This window comes from Bos mutus, chromosome 10, assembly GCF_027580195.1.
Source record: "Bos mutus isolate GX-2022 chromosome 10, NWIPB_WYAK_1.1, whole genome shotgun sequence".
Taxonomy (NCBI): domain Eukaryota; kingdom Metazoa; phylum Chordata; class Mammalia; order Artiodactyla; family Bovidae; genus Bos; species Bos mutus.
In genome coordinates this window covers 31779529-31798272 of record NC_091626.1, presented here as the reverse complement: position 1 = coordinate 31798272, position 18744 = coordinate 31779529, and the positions used below count along the sequence as shown (strand labels likewise).

The 18744-nt window shown below is 47.4% G+C and overlaps 1 protein-coding gene across 2 annotated transcripts in view; it reads right to left on the bottom strand.

The window, feature by feature from the left end:
• Nucleotides 1-18744, bottom strand: part of SPTB (spectrin beta, erythrocytic) — a 132174-nt gene that overhangs the window by 73073 nt on the left and 40357 nt on the right. The window contains exons 1-2 of one of the 2 annotated variants that reach the window (XM_070377717.1): nt 4392-4539; nt 1722-1920 (exon numbers count right to left, since the gene is read on the bottom strand). In XM_070377717.1, coding sequence (XP_070233818.1) covers nt 1722-1869 — 148 coding nt within the window. In that variant the 5' untranslated portion in view covers nt 1870-1920; nt 4392-4539. Of the gene's footprint in view, nt 1-1721; nt 1921-4391; nt 4540-18744 lie in introns of those variants that run through there. The other variant, XM_070377716.1, reaches the window with a different exon arrangement.

Here is an 18744-nt window from a genome sequence, read left to right as displayed (position 1 = left end):
CCTAATAGATCATAAACTCCTCAGAGACAGATACTATGTTGAGTCGAGTTCTGTGCTCCCCCTTATCCACGTTCATGTCTGGGTAGAGGTTCGGCTTTGCATATAGTAGGCATATGACTGATAATTGTTAAAATGGAATTTACGCTGGTTTCTTCAAAAACAGGCTATCTGTAAAACACAAAAGACAGCCCCACCCCTCAAGCTGCCCTTTGACAAACTTTACAGAGTATGGTACCCTCTCCCCCAGGTGTATCTCAGGGTCACTGCAGCCAGACCTGGCCAGCATAAGACACAAAGAAAGTCAAACCAGACTGGCAAAGGCAAGGGCTTCAAGCCTGGTTATTTAAAGAGGTTAAAATTACATAAGCAAAGGCAAGGGACTGGTGCTGTTATACATTCCCAAGGAAAACCAAGGAAGGATTTTGTGGGGTCAGGGGTGGCGAGGAGAAAATGAGGGAAGAAGAAAGGGAGTTTCCTGCAAAGAGCAAAGACCAAATGGGTGATGGCTGAGACCTGAAAAGATTCCCCCCCCACCACAAGGAGTGAGACATACCATCCCTTTTACAGGGATGGGAGGCCTGGACACTCCTGCGATGAGGGGTCGTCATGGTCTCAGAGAGGCCGTCATGGTCTCAGAGAGGCCCTGCTCATGCCTCAAGATGCTGGAGAACTGGGCACCAGGGAGCTGAATGCGGGGAGAGAAGGTGGAAGAGAACCACCAGGAACCTTAGAGAGGGCCATGGGCACTGGCAGAGGGAGAATCACCCCAGAGAGTGCTTACGGGAAAGGCTGTGCCCTTCGTTCCAGGCGGAAGATGGAACAACCAACGATGGGTAAACAACTCTGATCTGGGCCAGTCACTGATGGAGCGGGTGAAGAAATCCACCCCTTTCCTGGGATAAAGCCACACACACCCATCACCACAGGACCTAAGCTTTCTTTATTGGTTGAGGACTTAGGGTCAGAACACAGCTACCCTGGGACAGGCTCCAGAGAGGCAATGGTCATAGTGATTGGTGGGGGAAAAAAAATCTCAAGAATCAGCTCTCAGCCAGCAGGGGAAAGAGAAGCCATTTCTACTAGAGATTTGAAGATCTCTCTCTCCCTCTCCGTCCCTCCCTCTCTCTCTCTCTCTCTCTCTCTCTCTCTCACACATACACACACACATCTATTATGAACCTGCTAAGTAAAAATCTAATTCCAGTTTAAGTATAAGAGGTTTAGTCCAGAAAATCCTCCTCTCTGAGGCAGTGTGGGGAAGATCTTATCTGTTCTCCATTTCCTATCAAATCACCCTTTTTCCTTTTGGGGCCACAGAGGAGATGATGAGAATTCCCCTATCCAGGACCAGGCAGGAGATCGAGGTAGAGAATGAGGCCCACGCCCCTCTGCCCGGCTGACCCACCCCTCACAGGCTCTTTCGCCCAGACCTCTTCTACTTCTGACTCCAGCCACAGGTCATTCAGGGCAGAGGCAGAGGACAGGGCCCACCTGGCACCACTTTCCGCCTGGAAGAAAGTTGAGGGCATGTGGGACGAGAGGCTGCCTACCCTGTGCTCAGTCCCAAGGGGCCCTGGCCTCTGAGCCACGTGGCCACGTCTCCATCGCCTCCCTGCCAGGGCTCACGCCAACACACCCAGGGGATTCATCACAGGCGGAAGGGCAGTGAACCTTGGGATTAGGAGAGAGGCTGTCCTAACCCCCATGGCCCCAAAGAGTACCTGCCAAGGCCTTGATCCGGGACCTCTCAAAGAGCCTGGCTGAGCTGTTGTCATTATCCAGCTCATCATCCGGGCCGTCCCAGCGGGCATTGATCCGGCTGTACGGTGGCTGGTTGCCCACGTTTTCAAACTCCGTGGCTGATGTCATGTCAGCAGGCTGTCCGCAGCTACGCCTGCCTCAGTCTTCATGGAAGGGTCCCTGGTGGGGGGACAGTAACACAGTCAGAGGGTTAGCGCCCAGCCCCTTGGACTTTGTCTCAGGGGAAACTTATTTGGAGCGGCCAATAGAAGCAGATCCTTGTGGGAGCAGCATATGGTGCCCTGTGCCCGGCCACAGCTGACCAGGGGTCACTGGGTCACCCAGTAGAAAATATTGCAGCGGCAGTAACAGGGACAGTGCCAGCGGGGACAGAAGGTTGCAGGCAGCAAGGGTCAGGACGGCCAGCAGGTGGAGATGTCGGACGCAGCAAGCCTGCTTCCTCCAAACCCGCTGCTACGGCCACAGAGGCGGGTGGCTCTCCTGGGAGCCAGAGGCTGGCAGGGACGAACTGGGCAGAGCAGCGCTACCCTATGACCTGGGGACCCAACCTGGAGGGGAGGTGGGGACAGGGCAGGAGAGGGAGAAGCTGGGAGCTGCTGGAGTCTGACTCAAACGTGAATCAGTGGGGAGAGAGGCAAGCATGAGCTCTGAGATGCCACTGGTGCCGCCAGCCCGGAAGCTGCACTGGGAAACGTTAACTCCTCCCAGAGGCTCCCGAGAGCCCTCTGAGTTCTTGGCCTGCAGCCAGCAGTCAGAAAGCTGGCTCTTGCTTTTGCCTTCTCTGAAGTGTGCCCAGGTGCTTGGACAAGCTCTCTGGTTGCATCTCAGGACAGACCGTGGAGCCAGACCAGCCTGTTGTCCCTTTGAGGCCATCAGCATGATGGTGGGGTGGGATGGCGAGGGGAACCCACAGACAACAGAGCTGTGTGTGTTCATCCGTGCTGTGAACACAGGCGGCAGGAGCACTGGGTCCTTACTCGCCTGTCATGTATCACGTTTATGCTTTCATTCATGATTAATTCACATATGCGCCAATGCCCTACGAGGTGGCGGGTACTCTGCCAGGCATAGCACCTTATGAATGAGACAGAAGGGCCCTGTCCTCATGGAGCTTATATCCCGGCAGCAAGCGGGATGATTAAAGAAGCACATACAATACGGTGTGATGCTGTGCCACAACTGGGAAAGAAGGGTAGCGTGAGGGACACATGCTGGACACTGGGTGTCAGGGGAAAGAGAGTTTAAGCGGATTCCTAGAGGGAGCTTGGAGACATCCTGTAAAGGGAAGATGGAAAGGAACGAGTCCAAAAAAAAGGAATGAAGAGCAGGTGCAAAGTTCTGATGGTGAGAAAGGGGTATGGCAAAATTTAGCAATCTTATGATGTAGCTGAAGGATGAGGGCAAGGTCAGGGAGAAAAGGTCAGGGAGAGGGAGGCTAGAGCAGCCAGGCTGGGACCTGATGTCCTGGGCTTTTGAAGCAAGACGGGCTTCCCTTCAGTCTTAACTGCCTAAACTATACCTGTCCTTCAGTCATCCCCCCCAGGGAGCTTAAGAGACTCCAAGATCAAGTCTGTAAAAGAGAACAGGGAGCCCAGAGCCTTCCTATCCAAGAGGACAAAAGGGGGCGGGGGTGGGGAGGCTGTGAGGCAGACAGATGACAAGTGTTGACAACTAGTGAGCTGTGAGGTAAGCCACTCCCTCCAGGAGCGTGCGTGCACACACACAGTCATCCAACACACACACGCTCAGCCACTCAAGCAGACGCGTGCCTAAGGAAGAAATGAAGCAAGCTGGCGTGCTGCGATTCATGGGGTGGCAAAGAGTCAGACACGACTGAGCGACTGAACTGAACTGAACTGAACGAGCCCAAGCATCACTGCAGCACCAAGGCCCTTGTTTTCAGACAGAATCCCTTCAGGCTCTTTTTCCCTCACCTGACTAATCAATCCCACCACATCCCTTCAAGGTAAGAATGGAGCCAGAGTTATCCACCCTAATTGTGCAAGTGAGGAAACCAGGGCCTGCTAGGAGGAGGCCTCCCCAAGGTCATCTAGGGAATGACGGCTGTTGGCTGGGAAGGAGGCCAGGCTGGGAAGGGGCCGCTGTACCCCCTTCAAGCAGGCAGGTGGATTTTAGAGATGCAGGTGAGGAAAGAACATGGCCCAGGGGGCCAGAGGGCATGCCTCAGCTTCCAGAGCTTGCCAAGGTGTTTGCTGCTGGGGGAGGGGAGGATAAAGATGGGGGAGTCAGCCATCACCCCACCAGGTCCGCCCTGTGATTCCAGACCTGGGACCCAGAACACCCTCGTCCCTTCTGAAACCTGGCATCTTCCATGGTCAAGTGTGCTGCTACCAGGGCTGAGATGTCCCACTCAGCTGGCCTGGCAGGGGTGGCTAGGAGGGACCCCTTACGGGACATCACCAGCAGCTCGGAGCTGTGAGCGGGGCGGGACCAAGAGGCTGATCGTCTGAGCTGGGCTGAGCTGCCAGACGCACGCGGGGAGATGAGATCAGATCCTGCGCGCAGGAGGTAACCGGACCCTGGCTCTCTTTCTCATCTCGGGCTATTTTTAAGAGTGGCTGAGCTGAGCGAGGCCCAGGCCGGCCGTGGGGCCTGGGGAGTGAGATTACCTTTGCCGCGGCTCCGTAAATAAGTCTGCCCCAGAAAGATGAGCCTTAGCGGGCAGACCAGCAGGCTGGGCATTCATGACAAGATTGATGGCCCTGGGTGCAGAGGAGCAGCCACTCGACAGCCATTCATTCTGCTTAAACCCGCCCTGCCTCCTGCGACCGGAGCTCAGAGGAGGTAGCAGCCAGGCAGCGGCTCTGCCGGGAATGTAAAAAAACACATGTGCGTGTCTAAATACACAACTCAAGGTGTTTTTTCTTTTTTCTTTAGGAGGGTCAGGTCTCCAGAGAGACTCGGAAACTAAAGAAAGGCCCTCTTCCTCTGGCTCCCCAGCCTTGCCCACCCCAGTGGCCTGCCCAGATGGCATCCCACCAGGGCCAAGGAGGTAGGGGTGGGCTGGTGTGCTCAGTGGCAAGGGGAGAATCGGGTGTGAGAGGCAGGAGAAGAAAATAAGAAAAAAGGAAAGCTACAGATGGTGATTCCAGGAAAACAAAGCAAAACTCGCCTAAAAACAGATTGAACCCAGGGTCACCCATAACCGCTACAATGTTCCTTGCAAGGCCTGGCAATAAAGAAACCACCATGATGGAAAAGAATAGCATATGCTGGGGTCACATGGTGGGAACACCTAACCAAATGTGGAGCCATGAAAATGACATTTAAGTTGGTTTTGGAGAGGAAGTTGGAGCTGAGGCGATTTAGTCATGTTTTTAAGGATATAGGTAATTTCTGCAGCCAGACTGGCCCTCCATGAATATGTTAGTTACTCAGTTGTGTCCAGCTGTTTGTGACCCCATGGACTGTGGCTCACCAGGCTTCTCTGTCCATGGAATTCTCCAGACAAGAATAATGGAGCGGATAGTCATTCCCTTCTCCAGGGGATCTTCCTGACTCAGGGACTGAACCTGGGTCTCCCACACTTCAGGCAGATTCTTTACCATCTGAGCCCTAAGTATGGCAGACAGCAATTAAATGGCTAAAAAGAGGCCCCAAACTGCACCTCACTTCCCTGCCAGCAAATCCAGGAAAAAAAAAAATAAGAAGTAGTTCCATGTCCATCTACTCACTAGTTTACTCTGAAGCCCCCTAGAAGTCCTTCTCATGACCCACCACCAGGGCCTCATCAGGGTCTTCTCTGGTCTGTGTCCAGGAGAACCCGCTTTCCCTGTCCATCTACCGGCCTGACAAGTAGCTGAGCAAGTCTGTCTCCAAAACCACAGTCTGAGGCTCAGCTTCACCTGGTAGGCTTCTGTCACCCCATGACTCCAGGATACACTTTGAGTGGGATGGGTTGGGTCACTAGAAAACTTGCCCACAGCTCTGTACTGAAAAGCTCATGCAATTACACAGCACACTCGCTTGCATAACGAGCGCCTGCCTGGGAAATGGATTTCACAATATCACTGATGCAACCCACAGCTCCACCCTTTTCTGGTGTGCCTAGGGACCATCTGCTTTTTGAGATCAGGTGTTAGGCCTTGGAATTTCAACCCCATGTGCTATGTCCTGTTAATCCCCGGGGTGGGTAGGAACCCAGGAAGTGGCTGTCATGGTATCTGAGCAGAAGAGGATGGATGCTTTTTTCTTCCTCTCTGTACCCCATCTCTTCTTCCCTGGACCACACAAATGTGAGCAGTAACAAAGCCCAGGAGTGAGAAATGGAAGAAATACAGGCTGATGCTGTGTTTCCTTAGCAGGGTCATGGGTACAGGCTATTGCAATAGCTTAAATACAGTCTTCCAAAAGCAGAGATCTTAGATTCTCTCTCTCTTTGTCTTTAGCTATAAGATTTGACCCCTTACTTGCTTCCTATTTTGTCCTGCTCCTTAATGCTACCTCTAGCCTGCTTTTAATGTGTTTTGGTACCATGCCAACCCAGGTCAGAAGATTAAATCCTAAAGTTTCCCTGGAACCTTCCTGCCAATGCTTTTTACCAAAACAGAACATTCCTCTATTCCCTTTGATCGTAATCTCACTGCATATTCACAGATACCTTAAAGAATAAATATATAAACACTCACTAAAACAGCAGGAGAACCAGTGAGACACCCAGTGCAGAGTACTCTAAATCTATCTCCACCCCCACCCGCCTCCCCATCCCCCAGCTCCAGTCTGGCACCTCCATCTGTCTAGCAGACGTCTCCACCTAGAAATTACGGCTCAGTCTCAGTATGGCTGAGGCTGAGCCCACGGCTCCCAGCACAGCAGAGCAGGGGAGTTTTGGGACCATGGGGTGACAGTGAGGCCCAGACAAGCATACCACATGTGGGTGACCATTTCTGCATCTGGACATCACCATCTGTGCCTGGGCCAAGCCGCTGCCTCTCCTTAGAGCTTGCTCTGCTTTCCCACATTCCACAGATCCCATCCCAACCCAGCCTGGCTACCAGTTCATCGTTAGCAGGGTATGGTTTGGGGGTTCTTAAAGTCTCAAAATTTCTCTCCATGGTGGCCACCATAAAGGATATCCATCCATCTGCAACATCCTGGCCATTCTGGTTCACTACTGTTTGGTAAGGCTTTGCCCAGACCCTTCTGCTCCAGTTTCTATCAACAGGCAGGGACTTCAGGCCTACATGTCACAACTTGCCCGTCTTCATCATGGAAAAATCTCCTACTAAGAACTGGCTTCAGTCATGCTGCAGCTGCTTGGATGGGGGATGAGGGGTGGGATCCTGGCCCCAACAGTTCTTACAGGGATTTGATTGGGGAACAGGTGCTGCCCAGCTCTGATGCAGGGATTGGCCCATCAACCCTCTATCTTAACACCATCTATCAGCACCTCACATCTAACACAGAGGCAAAGGTCTACTGGGGATGATTAAAGGCAAGGGGAGAGGTGATCTTAATATACGTTAAAAAAAAAAAAAAGACTTTTAGCTGTGGCATGTGGGATCTAGTTCCACCACCTGGGATCGAACTAGGGCCCTCTGCATTGGGAATGCAGAGTCTTTACCACTGGGCCACCAGGGAAGTCCCTAAATGGTTTTTAAAGATTATCTTCTATTCTGATTCTTGGGCTTAATATCTACGTTTACAGAAAGCTATTATAACCCGTCCTACTTCTTATCTCTCCCAACTCACTTCTTTCAAGATAGCCACTGGCCTCCTCCCCACAAATAAGCAAATTCTCTAGTCATCAAATTAAAAACCTGAATGCCCAGTTTCTGTTCTTCCATGAAGACTTTTCTAGTTACCTCTCTCTTCTCTGATGAAAACTGCACAGGGAGGTACTATGATCTCAATATTTGAAGTAGTCAAGAATAGATCAAAATGCCTAGAGACTGGGAGAAAATATTTGCAAATGATGCAACCAACAAGGGCTTAATTTTCAAAATACATAAAAAGCTCATACAATTCAATAATAAAAACAAGCACCCAATCAAAAAATGGGCAAAAGATCTAAACAGACATTTCTCCAAAGAAGACATTCAGATGGCAAACAGGCACATGAAAAGATGCTCAACCTTGCTAATTATTAGAGAAATGCAAATCAAACTACAGTGAGGTACCCCCTCACACCAGCCAGAATGGCCATCATTAAACAGTCTGCATATTGTCAATGTTAGAGAGGCTGTGGAGAAAAGCGAGGCCTCTTACCCTGCTGTTGGGAATGTAAATTTTCATACTGGAAAACAGTAAGGAGGTTTCTTAGAAAACTAAAAATAGAGTTGCTATATGATCCAGCAATCCCACTCCTGGGCATATATCCTGACAAAACTATTCAAAAAGACACAGGCACTCCTGTGTTCACAGCAGCACTGTTCACGACAGCTAAGACATGGAAATAACCTAAATGTCCATTGATAGTTAAATGGATAAAGACGATGTGGTACATATATCCAATGGAATACTACTGAGCTACCAAGAAGAATGAAATAATGCCACTTGTATTAACAGCAACCTGGATAAACCTAGAGATTATCATACCAGGTGAAATAAGTCAGAAAGAGAAAGACAAACACAATATGCTATCACTTACACATGGAATCTAAAATATGATACAAATGAACTTATCTACAAAAAAGACACAGACTCACAGACATGAAGAACAGACTGTGGTTTCTAAGGGGGTGAGGGAGGGATGGACTGTGAGTTTGGGATTATCAGTGGAAACTTATATATAAAATGGATAAACAACAAGGTCCTACTGATTTAGCACAGGGAACTATATTCAATATCCTGTGATAAACTACAATGGAGAAGAATATGAAAAAGAATGTATACACGTGTAAGACAGGATCACTTTGCTGTACAGCAGAAATTAACACATTGTAAGACTCTTGAGAGTCCCTTGGACTGCAAGGAGATCCAACCAGTCCATTCTAAAGGAGATCAGCCCTGGGATTTCTTTGGAAGGAATGATGCTAAAGCTGAAACTCCAATACTTTGGCCACCTCATGCGAAGAGCTGACTTATTTGAAAAGACTGATGCTGAGAGGGATTGGGGGCAGGAGGAAAAGGGGACGACAGAGGATGAGATGGCTGGATGGCATCACCGACTCGATGGACGTGAGTTTGAGTGGACTCCGGGAGTTGGTGATGGACAGGGAGGCCTGGCGTGCTGCGATTCGTGGGGCCGCAAAGAGTCGGACACGACCGAGCGACTGAAATGAACTGAACTGAACTGAAATCAAGTATACTTCAATAATATAAATTTTTAAAAGAATAGGTTGAAATAATTGCGAAGAGCTGACTCACTGGAAAAGACCCTGATGCTGGAAAAGACTGAGGCCAAGAGAAGGAGGCAGCAGAAGATGAGATGGTTGGATGGCATCACTAACTCAATGGACTTGAGTTTGAGAAACTCAGGGAGATAGTGAAGGACAGGAAAGCCTGGTGTGTTGCAGTCCATGGGGTCGCAAAGAGTTGGACATGACTTAGTGACTGAACAACAATAGTTGAGATATTTCTCATAAAACAACTGATTTGGAAAAGATAAGGAAAAATGAAACTATTAGATAACAGGTTGATGGAGAATTATACAAGATCAAGTTTCCAACACCTGAATTCAGCGATGAGTTTTAGTATCATTAAGAATAAGACAATAAGATACTGTGTCTCCAGATATGAGGCAATTATGAAGAGTATCATGGCCTATGACATTCTTACCAAAAAAGTTGAATCTCAATCTGATCAAGTCTGTAGAACTAGTTTTCCATTTACAGGAATTATACGTTGAAGAGACAAGTTAAATGACAACATGAGGAAACAAAGAGACAGAACCAGGAGGTGGGTCATTTTGCAGACAACTGGCTCCACTTCTTCAACAAGTCAATGGCATTAAAGCAAATAGACTGAAAAAGAGGCAGAGGGTAGGGACTGCTGTGGATCAAAAGGGACTCAGGAGATGCAACAGTGAATGGATCACACACTTTGGAACTTGAATCAACACCTAAACACACCCAAACACATTTTTAGACAAACAGGGGTATCTGAATTGTGGATGATAACCAGGAATTATAGTCAATTATGTTAGGTGTGATCATGACACTAAGGTTATGTTACTATAGCCCTAGCGCCCAGCACAGTCTGGGTTCTTCCTCCTGCTCCAAGCTCACTCCCCAACCCAGTCCCCCACCACTTCCTGCACCCTGCAAGTCTCCTTTCAGCTCTTCTCAATCGTCACTCCCCCAGCTCTGGCTCTTGTGCACACCATGTCCTCGGCTTGGGACGTTTTCTGGAGCATTGTGCATGTCTGGCTCTTCCTCTCTCCTCAGGCCTCCTCTTGGGGAATATTCCCATGTGGGAGTCCTCCCCAAGCACGCCATACAGACTTAAGTCCTTTGTCATCCCGTCTGGGCACTGTGCTTGACCCCTTCACAGCCCTTACCATAACTGTAACCACTCATGTATTTGTCAGTTTACCTTTGTTTTTGCCTCTAAAATCCCATGGATGGAGGGGCCTGGTAGGCTGCAGTCCATGGGGTCACTAGGAGTCGGACACGACTGAGCGACTTCACTTTCACTTTTCACTTTCATGCATTGGAGAAGGAAATGGCAACCCACTCCAGTGTTCTTGCCTGGAGAATCCCAGGGACGGGGAGCCTGGTGGGCTGCCATCTATGGGGTCGCACAGAGTCAGACATGACTGAAGCGACTTAGCAGCAGCAGCAGCAGCACCTAGAATATAGGTTCCTTGCAGGCAGCAACCAAGCCTGTCTCATCCATTATTCTATTGCAGTCCCTAGCACTGTGCTCGGCACATAGAGGTGCTCAGTGAATATTCTCCTCCTCCTCAAGACCTAAACTCAAACTCTGGATCCATTATCCCACCTTATTCCCGATCCATTCACTTCGCATTCACACAGCCCACTTGCGTGCATTGAGCACTTATTCAATATTGATTCATCATCACAGCCAGTCATTAAGCCTCTGTAAAAGTGTCTCCTATTCCTCAAACCTTTATGTTCTAAAACTTCCATTTCACTCCAGGCCTTTACTGTTACCCACCAGGAGATGGGTAACGGTCCAAATTTGCTTGCACTCAACCTCTTTGATCCATCCTGCACAGCCTTCCTCACAATGACTTGCCTCCGTTCCCTAGTTTTCAGCAACTCTCTGACGTACACTCTAACCCGGAGTTCTATGCCATTTGGTGTTGAGCGCATACGCTCTCTTATGCTAACTCTGCTCCAAAGAAGAGGGTCCACATGTCCTGTACTCCCACCTTTGTGTCATGTGTTTCTACAACTTTATTTGTCCCAGCAACCCATATGCTGAAATTCAGGCATCTTTCCTCTTTTCTGGCAATTTAAAACAAATACTATTTTCACACATTTAGAATCACAATGTAGCATTTTCCTAGAGGCTGTGGGAGGTCACCTTTCCCCTTCTACTCAGCTCCATGGATCACACACTGCTTCTATGACCACCAAGTGCAGGGGGCAGTCAGGTGGGCTCAGGGAAAGCTGCTGCTGATCTGTGTCCTGACTCCTCCTCCTCAGTTCTACCCCCTCCCCCAGTCTCATTTTTAATCCCTCGTGAGGCCAGATCCTCATCATCTTTTCTTGTAGCCATCCTTCCCATCCTGGGAGGAAGATGAGTCTTTAGTTTTTTCTTCCTTCCATCTTCATTTTAACACGTTCAAGTCTTTCTCATCTTAAATAAAACTCCTCCTTGTCATCCTTTCATTTCTCCCTTTCAAAGTCAAATTTCTTGACAAAGTTGCCAAGAATAAGAACAGGTGATTTATAGGAGAGGAAATCCAAGAGGCTAAGACCCTAAAAAGAGATACTCGAGTTCATTAGCTAACAAGAAATGCTGATTAAAATAAGGAGACACCAGAAGCAACATTATCAAACTGGATAACACAAGGTGGTGATGTGCAGAGCAGGCACCTTGCACACTGCTTGCTGGTGGGAGTGTGGACTGGCCCAGCCATTCTGTAGTTCTCAGTCAGGTTACATATCTACAACCCTGTTCCTGGGCATACAGACTGAAGAAATCGTCACACAGGTCAAGAAAGAGTAGATATGAAGAGAAGTTCACCACAGCATTGACTGTGTGGCAGGGAGGTGAAGACGAACTGTGTGTCCATCACTTGGGGATGGACAGTAAAATGGAATGAATATACACATGGAGGATCTTAAAAAATAGTGGATAAAATAAACAGAATGAGATTTATAGCACACCACTGACATAATTTCAAACTGTTAGTCGTTCAGTCGTGTCTGACTCTTTGCAAGCCCATGGACTGTAGCCCACCAGTCCATGGAATTCTCTAGGCAAGAATACTGGAGTGGGTAGCCATTCCCTTCTGCAGGGGCTCTTCCCGACCCAAGCATCAAACCCAGGTCTCCTGTATTCCTGGTGGATTCTTTACCAACTGAGCCACCAGGGAAGCCATTCAAACAAAAGGAAAACTCTTAAATACGTGAAAATAGTTGTCTCTAGATGGAGTTAGGGAAATGGAGATGAAAGGAAACCAACCAACCAACCAGGAGAGGCACCCTGACTAGAAAATGAGGACGATGAACTGAGAAGTATGACGAAGCCTCTGCTTCTAAAGTAAAAATAGATACAGTGTATTTATCTATAATATATTCATGAGAACCTCCTCATGCCATACCTAACTCACTCCTTATTGCGCTGAAAGCTGGCTTCCCCCATCAGTTCTTGAAGCTATTCATGGGCACCTCCCTTCCTAGTACCTTTAAACAACAGATGCTTTTCAGGCCTTTATCTTGACTCCTCAGGAGGCTTAGGCTCTTTTGGTGGTCCCCAAGTCTCCTGAGATCACCTCCTCTGTCTTCCAGGACTTGCTCCTCATTCTCTCTTAACTGTCTGAACCTCCGCCCTTGGTCTGCTCTGTGGGCTTCTTCTCCCCTACTGTCCCTTGAATGGTGACGTTCCCCAGAGCTCTATCCTGGGGCCCCTCCACTCTTCGTCTGTCTATACACTCTTCTTAGACCATCTCCGGCACCTCTATGACCTAAATGATCTCACGCAAATGGCTTCCCAGTCTGCCTCAACTCCCGTCTATCACCTTCAACTGACTTCTGAACATCCACCTGAAGGACCACAGGCCACTCGTGCTCAACATTATCCCCAGTTGAATCTGTCACCATTCGTCCTTATAGCCATGGTCCCAGTCCATCGATGTCCCAGTGGCCCAAACTCAAACCTGGGGTGATAGGACCCAGCATCTTATCAACCAAGGCCCTCAGTGTCTCTCAAATCTCCATTCTTCTGTCTCCACCGCGCCCCCCCACTTCTCACCACCGCCATCTCAAGTCTAGTGGTTTCCTGCTGAGTTCTCTGTACCCACGTTTGCTCCTTTGCCTACCATCCCGACCCATCTTCTACCTTGTGGTCAGAAAGATCTTCTTGGAATATAAATATGATGTCATTTCCATACTTTAATAGTTTCTCTCTCTCTCAGAAGGAAGTTTAAAACTCATAGTAAGTCATAGTCAAAGCCCTTCGTGATTTATCCTCTACCTGAACACTATTCTATCCAACCCTCCCTACTTCGGCAGTCCTACTTTTCAGTCACAACAAACTCGATTCAGGTCCTCAGTGCGCGCGCTCTCACTCTCTCTCTCTCTCTCTCTCTCTCTATGTATATATCTTGTTGCATATACTTTTCCCTAAGCCTGAAACAGTGGCTCAGTGGTAAAGGATCTGCCTGTCATTGCAGGAGACTCAGGAGACAGAGGTTCAATCCCTAGGTTGCGAAGGTCCCCTAGAGAAGGGAACAGCAACCCACTCCAGTATTCTTGCCTGGGAAATCCCATGGAGGGAGGAGCCTGGAGGGCTACCGTCCATAGGGTCACAAATAGCTGGACATGACTGACCACACACCCATGTATACACATAAGCCTGAAACACACTCTCTCTTTTTCATAGTAATTTCTTATCCGTTCGAACTCATCTCAGCCTCACTTCTTTTGAGAAAGCTCCCCATCTCCACGCATGTCCCCTGCAGTAGCAGTAGGTGGGGGGACGTCTTCCAGGCTCCCTCACTGTCATCAGAACACTTCCCATGACCTAGGAGAATAATCTGTTTTTCTGTCTTTCCCAATAGAAAATAAGTGGCTTGAAGCCAGGGACAGTCTTATTCATTCTTTTCATCCCAACTACCCAGGGTAACTCCAGGAACATAAAATGAGGCTAGAAGATGCTGAACAAATGGGTGAGAAGGGAGAAATGCTGAGAAGGGCTCCTAAAGAGCTAAGAACAGCTACTGCTGAGGACATACTGTTGGACGGCCAATCTGGAGGGCAAGGTGGTGAAGAGGCTGGGGACGTGGCACATACAGGACTGCTGTGGGTGCAGGCTGGTCCTGACATTCTCGCTGTTGCCCCTGCTGTTTCAACATCACAATCCTGCCATCACCTCCTCTTTTGCTGGACTGTGCTGGCAGAAGAGCAGGCAGCGGCAACAGGGCCCAGCTCCCATGATCCCATCTTGAAACCTTTCAGAGCAGCTGACTCAACCCACACCTCAATCTCCTCACCCGAAACACTGATGAAAGCAGCCTCCTCTCACCCAGAACTCATCTAGACAGGGATGCCATGCCCCACTCAGCTGAGAAGTCTTTTAGATATTCTTTCTTGTGTCACAGAAATGTCAGTCACAGAATGGTTTCTATCCATACAGCTCTGCTACCCAAACAAAGAGAGCTACTTTAAGAGTTGACCCTATAAATAATATATAAGTTATGGGTGCCAATTTGGTATTCATTCACATTAGAGCTTTTCAAATAATTCAATTAAAATTAATCTTTTAGATGTTGCTCAGGCCCACAAGGACTCCCGAGGGAACGGGAGCTGGCTGGAAGAACTCCCCATCCTTGCCCAGGGCACAAGCCTGATGCAGTTGGGCCGTCCCCTGGAGACAAACAGGGAGTTGCTGGCAAGGCTCCTGTCTCCCCGCAAAGCCACGGGCAGCCTCTTCTGGCCCTGTAGGGCCTGCCCCTCCTGTGCACGATCCCCACCCTCCAGGGAGAGCACCTCTCGGCTCCTGGAATCCATCCACTCAGCCTTGTCTGGGTGCTGCTGATGGGGAAGCCCCCTCTGCTGGCTCATGCAGTCACTCTGCTGCCCACGGTCCTCAGGAAAAGGACTTGGCTCTCTGTAGGACTATGTAGCAAAGCCCAAGGCGAGGAAGGGAATATGGAATTTACTAAGACCATTATATTGAGTTGGCTGAAAAGTTCCTTCGGGTTTTCCATGAACTAGCATAGAGAAACCTAAATGAACTTTTTGTCCAACCCAATATATACTGCCCCATTTTATATGTGCCCACATTCACAAATTATTAGATATTATTACTGTTATTGGTGCTATTAGTATTACTGTGCCTGCTCTATCAAAACAGCAGACCCGGGTTGAGATCCTAACTCCTATACTTAACGTCACTCACCCATGCTGTACCTTGGCTTCCCCATCTGTAAAACGGGAATACCTTGTGCTTCCATGCACAGGATCAGGCCTAACAATGGCGGAATGGCTCTTTCTACGTGCGGCTTGGAGGCCTCTTCCAGCCATCCCTATGGGTAGGTGTGGCTGTGTGATCGAATGAGCACAAGAGACACCACTTCAAGGTCTAGACTAAAGGGCCGAGATGAGAAGAACCTGCTTTCCTGGATGACTATGGGGAACAAAGTCTCCCCCACAAGTTATACTCATTTACTCATCTATGATGTGAGCCAGAAGTAACATTCTCTTTTACAGTTTTTTATTAGAGCAGTTACAATGCCCTAATCAATACACTCATCATTTACCATATAAAGCTATTGTACAGATACTATAAAGTTATATGAAAATGATGTATAAACTACAAAGTACCCTATAACCCCAAGGTATTCTTATTTACAAAAAAAAAAAAATGCAGTATCTCTCGGTATCAAGTTTTGAGTCTGCTCAATACACACACTCTCACAGCAAAAACAAAAGCTCATAGTCGATGGAGTCTACTGTCACTACCCCTCTGCCCCTTCTGTAACTGTCTTTCCCTTTCAACTCTGCTCCAAGCATCTAAGCTTTCCCAACCTCCCTTAATACCAGGTTCCTCTACTGAGTCTAATGACTCAAGTCTAATTCCTCCTTTAGACCTACTTCCATCCCTACTTCAAAACGAAATTGACTCTGACAGCCTGATTTCTTATCACAGTAAACTCCGCAAACAGAAGGATGCCATTTCCACCTTGAAAGTCTGTGCCTATGGTTGTTGCTGTTGTTCAGTTGCTAAGTTGTGTCTGACTCTTTGCAACCCCATGGACTGCAGCACGCCAGGTCTCCCTGTCCTCCACTATTTCCCTGAGTTTGATCAAGTTATGTTCATTGAGTTGGTGATGCTGTCTAACCATCCTATCCTCTGCTCCCCTCTTCTCCTTTTGCTTTCAATATGGTAGGGACTTTTGCCTTGCATATCCCAGGGACTCAATTGGTACATGTTAATTGAATGAAACTGATGTATCTACCTTCCCAAGGGGCAGAGTATCTCTCCCAGGAAACTCATCTTAATAAGTACCTTATGAAAATAGATTACCTTATTCAAAGGATGGATATAAAAGATACAATGTTAGAGCCAAACCAGACAAATAGGTGATAACTGGTTGGTTGGACAGGCCACTCAGCACATTCAAATTGTGTGAGGGAGGCAACTATGCATTATACCTACAGGGAAAGCCATCTTTGCCTAGAGAGCCCCTGAAAGGTGTAGCCTTAACTCAATGTATGACCTGCGCTAGGAGGCAGACCCTGGGTGGGAAAAGGAACCATTCAGAGTTAAAGAATTTAGCAAGAGAAATGCAGAATGAGGCCTTATTTCCTACCTTATAGAGTTATACTCCAGAGAAGGCAATGGCACCCCACTCCAGTACTCTTGCCTGGAAAATCCCATGGACGGAGGAGCCTGGTGGGCTGCAGTCCATGGGGTCGCTAAGAGTCGGACACAACTGAGCAACTTCACTTTCACTTTTCATTTTCATGCACTGGAGAAGGAAATAGCAACCCACTCCAGTGTTCCTGCCTGGAGAATCCCAGGGATGGGGGAGCCTGGTGGGCTGCCATCTGTGGGGTCGCACAGAGTCGGACACGACTGAAGTGACTTAGCAGCAGCAGCAGCAGCAGAGTTATACTCAGACCTTTCAGCTTCACTGCTGGCCTGACCATAACCAAGGACTTTCATGAATTTTCCAATGCTATTCTAGCATCTTGCATATGACTATAGAATCAAGATAAGCATTCACAGGTAGGTTGGTACTGTTTATTAATTCAACATTTTTTAATTGAATAAAGTACTCCCCAAAAGCCATGAAATACTTAAGTATAAACAGAACAAAACATGTCCAGGATCAATAAGCAAATGATTATTGTCAAAGGTGTCAAAACAATGTAATGGAGAAAGGGTAGTCTTTTTCAACAAATGGTGTTGAACAACTGGACATCAAATGAAAAATAAAATGAAACTCTACCTCACAACACATATTGAGGGTAACTCAATATAGATTATAGACCTAAATGTAAAACCTGAAACCTCTAGGGAAAAAAAAACCAGGAGAAAAATCTTTGTAATGCTGGGTTAAGCAAAATATTTTAGGTACAACACCAAAAGTATGATCCATACAAGATCGAGTATTAGAAAAGAACTCGTTAATTTGACATCAGAAATAAAAATGTCTGCTCTTTGAAAGATATTGTTAAGAAAATGAAAATATAAGCCACAGACTGGGAGAAAATACTTGTAAAACTCATGTGATATCATACAATATATTTCTTTCTCTGTCAGACTTATTTCATTTCGCTCAATACCCTCCAAATCCATCTATATTGTTGCAAATGGCAAATCATTCTTTTTTATGGCTGAGTGGCATTCTATTGTGTATATATATCTACCACATCTTCTTTAGCCACTCATCTGTTGATGGATGCTGAGGTTGCCTCCATACTTTGGCAATTGTACCTAATGTTTCTACAAACATCAGGGAACATGTATCTTTTCAAATTAGTATTTTTGTTCCTTTTGGCTATATACCCAGGAGTGGAATTGCTAGGTCATATGATAGTTTGATAGTTCTATCTTTAGTTTTTTGAGAAACCTCCATACTGTTTTCCACAATTGCTGCAACAATTTACATTCCCACCAACAGCGTAAGAGGGTTACCTTTTCTCCACATTCTTGTCAACATGTTATTTTTGTTTTTTTGATGACAGCCATTCTGACAGATATGAGGTGATATCTCACTGTGTCTTTGATTTGCATTTCCCTGATGAGATGTTGAGAATCTTTTCATGTGCCTGTTGGCCATGGGCCTGTGCTCTTTGGTAAAATGTCTATTCAAGTCTTTTGCATATTTCTAATCAAGCTGTTTGGGTTTTGTTTTCATGTTGAATTGTATGAGCTGTTTATATATGTTGGATATTAATCCCTTACCAGTCACACCATTTGTAAATATTTCCTCCCATTCAGTAGGTTGCCTTTCCATTGTGTCAAAATTTTTTAAGTTTACTTAGGTCTCATTTGCTTATAACCCTTATTATCCCCATTTTATGGGTGAGGAAACTGAGGCTTAGAGAGTTTGGCAATTTGCCCCTGTCCATTAGCCAGCAAGTGATGGAGCCAGGATTCAAACTCAGGCAATCGGGCTCAGAGCCCCTGCCCTTAACCACTGTGATCACTGCCCTGCCTGACCTGAGCCCTTTGCAGGAAGGAATGAGAGACATCAAGGGAGCAGGGTGCCTGTAAACAGTTTTTAAATCATCTGGGACAGATTTTTCCACACCCAGGCAACACCAGGCAACAAGAACATCAAGGAAGGCAACAGGAAAGAAAGATGATCTATGTTGGGAGGCCACGAGGCCTTTTAGGGTCACAGTTAATCCAACCCTGATTTCAGAACACAAA